Raw genomic sequence first — 7229 nt, 5'->3', positions numbered from 1 at the left:
GGCGCGGGGCTTGTTATTCCCTTTCCCTCTGCCCTGGCTAGAACATGCATATGGTGAGCTATCTCTGGCCATGGGAAGAGAATCTTAGGGCAGCAGTTCACAAACCATTTGGTCTCATAATCCCTTTACACTCTTAGAAACTGAGCCCCCCAAAGAGCTTTTGTTTACGTGGGTTATATCTATCAATATTTACCAGATTAGAAATGAAATTTTAAAATATGTATTAATTCATTTAAAAATAATAAACTCATTACATGTTAACATAAATAACAAAATTTTATGAAAAATATACATTTTAAAGCAAAAAATATTTAGTGAGAAAAGTGACAGGGTTTTTACAATTTGCAAATCTCTTTACTGTCTGCCTTAATAGAAGGCAGGTGTATTCTACTTCTGCATTCAATCTATTGCAGTATATGCTGTTTTGGTTGAAGTAAATGAAGAAAATTCAACTTCACAGAGATATGTTGTTAGAAAAGTATTTTAGTAGCATTTTCAGGAAATTGTGGATACTCATCTTTGATATCACACCGAAACTAAACAAGTGGCAGTTTCTTTAAGGTTAATTGCAATGTGGAATCTGAAGTGATACCAACAAATTTTTCACTGTTATATTAAAATCCATTGGTCTGACCTGCACTTTCAATGCATCTTTTATGCACACATAATTTGTAACCTCACTCCCTGAAATAAATGAAAAAACAGTTCACTGAGTTACGCAGATCTTCCAAATGACACAATTCATTATACGTACAATACCGGAAGTTCAAAATCATTAAAACCTCCACTAATCTTATCAAAAACGTTTTTCAGTATTAGGAAGCCGTGAAGATAGGGTGGCAGATACAGATTTTCCAAACTTAATTTTCACTTGAAGGCTCAAATGTTGTCACTGGCAACAAATACTGTCAGTTGTTTTCCTTGAAGTGACAGGCTGACTTCACTCATTTTCAAGAAACTGTATGCCAAATGCTCAAACCTGAATAAGCATAGTTTATCAGTGAGTTGCTCTGTTAAGTAAAAATCAGGTTTCACGTGGGTAGCTCAACTTGCAACCAAAACTTACACAGGCGTTTTTCCTCAAAACAACCAACATGGGCTTCCCTGGTGGCGCAGTGCTTGAGAGTCCGCCTGCCGATGCAGGAGACGCGGGTTCGTGCCCCGTTTCGGGAGGATCCCACGTGCCGCGGGGCGGCTGGGCCCGTGGGCCATGGCCGCTGGGCCTGCGCGTCCGGAGCCTGTGCTCCGCAGATGGGAGAGGCCACGACAGTGAGAGGCCCGCATAACGCAAGAAAAAAAAAAAAAAAAAAAACAACCAACATAATTCAGTATGCAGGAGAAGTATTTTGTGTGTACCCCCATTTCATCACACACAATATTAAAAAGATGTGTACTCAGGGGCTTCCCTGGTGGTGCAGTGGTTAAGAGTCCACCTGCCGAGGCAGGGGACGCGGGTTCATGCCCCGGTCCTGGAGGATCCCACATGCCGCAGAGCGGCTGGGCCCGTGAGCCATGGCTGCTGAGCCTGCGTGTCTGGAGCCTGTGCCCCGCAACCGGAGAGGCCGCAACAGTGAAAAAAAAAAAAAAAAAAAAAATGTGTACTCAAGAGTTAATACTGAATAAAAATCAATAATTTTCACTGCTTCATCAAAGACATTTTAAAGTGAAACTGGCCTTTTTTTTTTTTAACTCAGAGTACATAGTGGTTAAAAAAAAAATAACTACTAGTACAGTCTGCTGCCACTGCCTTGATTCATGCTAACACATCAGCAGTTTTATCTGCCATGACAGCACAGAAAAAAGGCAAATACAAGCATATCTCGTTTTACTGCACTTTGCTTCATTGTGCTTTGCAGACACTGCGTTTTTCACAAATTAAAGGTTTGTAGACACCCTGTATCAAGCAAGTCTATCGGCACCATTTTTCCAATAGCATTTGCTCACTTCATGTTCCTGGGTTACATTTTGCTAATTCTCCCAATATTTCAAACCCTCCACTAGCAAAAAGATTATGAGTCACTGAAGGCTCAGATGATGGTTAGCATTTTTAGCAATAAAGTATTTTTTAATTGAGGTATATACATTTTTTTAGACATAACACTTTTGCACACTTAATGGACTACAGTATCGTATAAACAGAACTTTTATATGCACTGGGGAACCAAAACATTCGCGTGACTGACTTTATTGTGCTATTTGCTTTATTGCAGTGGTCTACAACTGAACCCTTGATATCTCTGAGGTATGCCTGTAGTGTCTTGGTATTATTATGAAAAGTTTTGACTTTATATTCTGTGAAAGTCTCAGGGATTATCAGGGGACCATAGTTTGAGAACTGCTGCCTTGAGGGATGGCTGAACTACAAGATAGACAAAGACTAAGCCCCTGGATGATCACATGAAACAGAAGCACCCTATCAGCCCTAGATCACCTACCTCCAGACCATTATGTGAGATGAAAATAAAAGTTCAGCAGCTGACCCAGTATCCTCACTGATACAGAAGCTTTTGTATTCCCAAATTCAAAGAACAGTTCTGGATCCAGAAATACTGGGAAAATAAACCTACAGGATTTTAGGACATCGTAAGTAACAGTTTCCAAATCAGGGATGATGAATCCTAAGCTATGAAACAGTTATAAAATGCAGCACTTTAACAGAGCACCATCTAAACTCTGTTCTCTCTGATATATGTATGATATATCCAGTGCCCCTGAAACAGAATATTTCAACAAAGTTTGCCAATGGTAAATGCCAGTGAATCAAGTATACCCAGGTTAAAGTAGGACATGCTGAGTATCCCCACCTGTGCTAGTGCTGAAGGTTCCTCAACAGGAGCTTGAAATTTTCATTGTCCTCTAGTTTCACAGGTGTCAATTAGTTATCTTTTGCTGGGAGAGGGCAGGCTAATGCATGGAGGACCAAAAAAACCCTGTTAATTGGTGTGATCTTTCTGAAACTTCACTAAAAGATAATTGTGCAGTCATAGGCTTATCCAAGACTAAAAGAGCTATTATGTTATGTTAGGGCTCTGCCTGAGAAAGTAAGGTTCACATATCAGCTTATTTTCAGCCCCTTCCTCCTGACAAAATAGAGTGCTATTTGGAATAGAAAATGTAATTATTTTATGATAAAGGTTGATTTTATGAGAAATGTAATTATTTTATGAGAAATTCTGATCCACCATACAGGAATTATATTGGACTTTCAATTTTGTTATTCTATCAAAGATACTATTTTTAATACTGCCACAGAATTCTGATAAAAACAAAATATTTAGAAGAGATTGATAAACACTGTGTGCCCTAACATATCTAAGTAAGCATAATCTTATTCTCTAATTCTCTAATAATTATTCTCCAATAACGAGGAATTTTATTTCCAGAAACAGAATATCTCTAACCACACTAATGTCAAGAGGGTGAGGAACACACGCCTCTTCCAGACTATCTGGATGAAGTATATTTGAAACAGATGGTTGCCAGCTGACAGGTGACTATAGTTCACTGATGACTCGAATATCAGATATTTAATAATGATGATGCTAATATCAATAAATATATGTCATAGAAAGAAAAACAATGTTTTTAGGAAATTTGGAGAAAATTAGTCTTATACTGTCCAGAGAATCATCAGTCAGCCATGTTACTGGTCCAAGCGCAATGCTCAATAAATTCTTGTTAAATAACTGAAAATCTCATTTGAATGTTATTAGGACAGGATAAATGACCAAAGAGAAAACAGATATCCAGAACTTCTGCATGCATGAAAACAAATTCTGAGGCCAATTCAGGCATATTTTCATTCAACACTAAAATTTATACCATTTGTTCCTACCAGCTATATCTCTCAGGTCACTTTAACAGATATTCATGAATCTTCAAAAGAAGGTTCATCTCTACTTAGTATATTCAGTTTAAGAATACAGAGGGACCCCACAACTTTTTTTTTTTAAAGAATACAGGGGGAAACAGATATCAAGAGGCATAAAATGGGCTGTTATCCAGAACTTCATTCCTTCCAGTGTTCCGAAGAGCTGGAGTTTTCCTGAACTGTTATTTAACTCTCGTGAGCGATTTTTCACATGTTTAAATCTAAACACCTCAAGTAACTTTGTAAGTCTCTTGATGGCAAGTGTCATGATGCTTTTGCTTCTCTGCATCCCCCACAGGCATAACACCCAAGTGTTTTGCCATAAAAGATGCTGAAAAGTATTTGTCGATTATGATAAAGCAATTATTTTTCTAACCCAATAACTCTTTGAGTATAAATTAAAGATGTCTCATATGACATTATTATTTCCATACTTCCAGGTAATCTTTGGAGTTTTAGAGTCAGGAGCTACAATCTAGTTCTAGTTCTCTATGACCCTAGGCAAGTTATCTACTCTCTCCGGGTTTCCTTATTCCTAAGAGAAGGGCATTATTTCATCTGGTGTTTTCTAGCTCTAAAATTTTCATAACTGTATCTAACACAAGCATATTCAGCCAAAACATAAGTCTAAGATATTTAGGGTTAAAAAAAAATCACACTAATAAAAGTAGTAATACTTTATTTTGCATTGCATCACCCTCTTTATTACAATCATATTATTCTCAGAAATGTTTTTTTAACATTACTACATTTACTTCCAAACGACCCTCTGGCAAGAGTGAACGATAAATCTGAAGCTGGTGAAAGCGTAAGTGCAAGGCCACTAAGCAAGTCAGAGAAGACACAGAAAAACTGTCATTCAGGGTCAGCTAAGTATCACTCCTCGGATAGCAGACAGGTCCTTTCCTTGTCCAGAATGATGCTAACCCTTAGCAGATGATTAAAAAACAACACACACACACATACAAACTTCATTACACCTAGCCATTAATCAAGCACGTTTACTATCTGTTTTTTGGAGGAAAGAGAAGGGCTGTGGTCGCTCTCCCGCATCCACCCCTTCTCTGTGACTTTACCTGCTTGTACCGTGCATACAGGTACAAGAGCTGCTCCCTGCTGGCCCCTTGAACCAGGCCTCGGAAGTGCGCGGCAGCCTTCTCAAACAGCTCTGTCAGCCTCCTGGACGCCTCGGTCTCCGGGCTCTGGAGAGATTCCATATCCACGGAGTCGTCCCCCGAGCTCAGCTCTCCGCCGCTGTCGCCCGTAGTGGCTCCCGCAGGCAGGAATGGCGAAGCCATGTGACCGCCTGTCTTCTTCAGACGGGGTGTGACGCCGGCTTGGGGTCCTGGCCCACCAGTCTCGGTCTTGAGCCAGAGCTCAAGTCGGACCCAAGCTCACTTCCTCGCGCTCCTCGCTTAACTCTGCCTCCCTCTCTCCCCCTGCCCTCCCTGGGTGTGCGTGGCGGGCTCCGCCACCCTCTGCAGCTCTCCCCCGCTGCCCGGTCTCTTCCGGTATCCCTGGCTAACAGCACGCTCCGGAAAGGCCAGGCCCCTCCAGCGGCGCGGAGGCAGTCTGCGAGCACCACAGCAGGAAGTCCCGGAGAGAAAGAGGCGGGGCGGCGTGAGCGCGGGGCGGTGTCAGCGGCAGAGCACGCGCCCGGAGCTACGGCCGGCGGCCTCTTTCTCACTGGGCGGGGGAAGCGTGGGTGGCCCTTCGTTGGGCACCGCCCCTATGTTGCGGGACTCGTGCGACCGCGCTGGGGGAACGCTGCTTGGAGAAACAGTCCTCAGTTGTTGAGGTGTCTGTTAATCGTTTCGTTGAAAATACTAGGCCATCGGGGGTGGGGGAAGGAGGCCGTCTATTTGGTAGTGTAGCGATAGAAGCGGAGTTGTGGGAAACTTGGAGCTGAGGACGAAGGTTCCGCCTGCGCCCGCCTCCCAAGGTTAGGTGTCCCGAGCGCCCCAAATGGGCCTCGGATACCTGCATCCGTTGCCGGAGAGTTTGGTTCTGACTTGAATAGTGAAGGAAAATTTGGGAGATGGGGCCTTCAGCGCCCAAATTGTGTGATTGGTCCAATCTCTCCGTGTCTTGCTTTGCATGCGTGCGTGACCCCCATCTCGCTGAACTTTATGGGACCCCACCCACACCCCAGGGCCCTCAGCGCGGTGCTTCTTCCCAGCTCAGCCTTTGCCACTGTGCTTTGGCAGACCCTGAAAAGTGAAAACAAAAATGTACTACATAGTTCTGCCCTGGAGGAACTCAGAAAACTGCAGCAACTATAACGTGATTGTGATAGTGTCAAAGAAAATACTCAATAACCAATCTGTAATAAGAGTAGAGGAGAGGACTTCCCTGGTGGCACAGTGCTTAAGAATCTGCCTGCCAATGCAGGGACACGGGTTCGAGCCCTAGTCCGGGGAATTCCCACATACCACGGAGCAACTAAGCCCGTGCGCCACAAGTACTGAAGCCGACGCACCTAGAGCCCATGCTCCGCAACAAGAGAAGCCACCGCAATGAGAAGCCTGCACACCAAAACAAAGACCCAATGCAGCCAAAGATAAATAAATTTAAAAAGAATAACGGAGAGTTTTATTTGAGGCAAACTGAGGACTATAGTCCAGGAGTTAGCCTCTCAGTAGCTCTGAGGAACTGCTCTCGAGAAGCATGGTTTTCAGCACAATTTTATGTTCTTTCAGAAGAAAGAACATCAAACCTGATAAGAGTACATGCCTTCAAAGTTAAAAACAAACAAGCAAACAAACAGATTAGCTTGTACACAGCAAGTTAGTATGGCTTTGGCACCTAGGAAAGGAGCCTTATCATCAAAGGAGTACTAGCATTGATGTCCCAGAAAGGGACACTTTTATCTCTGTCTTCAGAAGGGACATTCTTTACCTCTGGACAGTGCACTCTTTTCTTCATTGGTTAGAGCAGATATACAATGCATGTTGATGGGCTACAAGGTAGGCTGTTGTAGATAGCATAAAGTTCAAGCCAAATCAACGTATAAGCTAGAGTGACCTCCCCATACCTCAATATGTGATAATTTCTTCCATCAATAGTTAAGTTTTACTGAGTGGTTATTATGTCCTAAGTGTTGTTAAAAACAACAACAACAACATTATATTCATTTAGTTCTCAAAACACTGTAATAAGCATCATCAGAATGGTACAAAGAAAGTGTTCTAAAGAATGGTTATTCACGGGCTTCCCTGGTGGCGCAGTGGTTGAGAGTCCACCTGCCGATGCAGGGGACACGGGTTCGTGCTCCGGTCCGGGAAGATCCCACATGCTGCGGAGCAGCTGGGCCCGTGAGCCATGGCCGCTGAGCCTGCGCGTCCGGAGCCTGTGCTCC

The 7229-nt window shown here is 43.0% G+C and overlaps 1 protein-coding gene across 1 annotated transcript in view; it reads right to left on the bottom strand.

The window, feature by feature from the left end:
• ACBD6 (acyl-CoA binding domain containing 6) overlaps positions 1 to 5460 on the bottom strand; it is a 228953-nt gene extending 223493 nt beyond the window's left edge. The window contains exon 1 of the mRNA XM_007448515.1: positions 4948 to 5460. Coding sequence (XP_007448577.1) covers positions 4948 to 5169 — 222 coding nt within the window. The 5' untranslated portion in view covers positions 5170 to 5460. The remainder of the gene's footprint in view (positions 1 to 4947) is intronic.
• Between the last annotated feature and the right edge of the window lie 1769 nt (positions 5461 to 7229).

Source organism: Lipotes vexillifer, unplaced genomic scaffold, assembly GCF_000442215.2.
Source record: "Lipotes vexillifer unplaced genomic scaffold, Lipotes_vexillifer_v1.1 scaffold76, whole genome shotgun sequence".
NCBI classification, from domain to species: Eukaryota; Metazoa; Chordata; class Mammalia; order Artiodactyla; family Lipotidae; genus Lipotes; species Lipotes vexillifer.
Note: the sequence above shows the minus strand (reverse complement) of the source record. Positions and strands in the feature narration are given on the sequence as shown.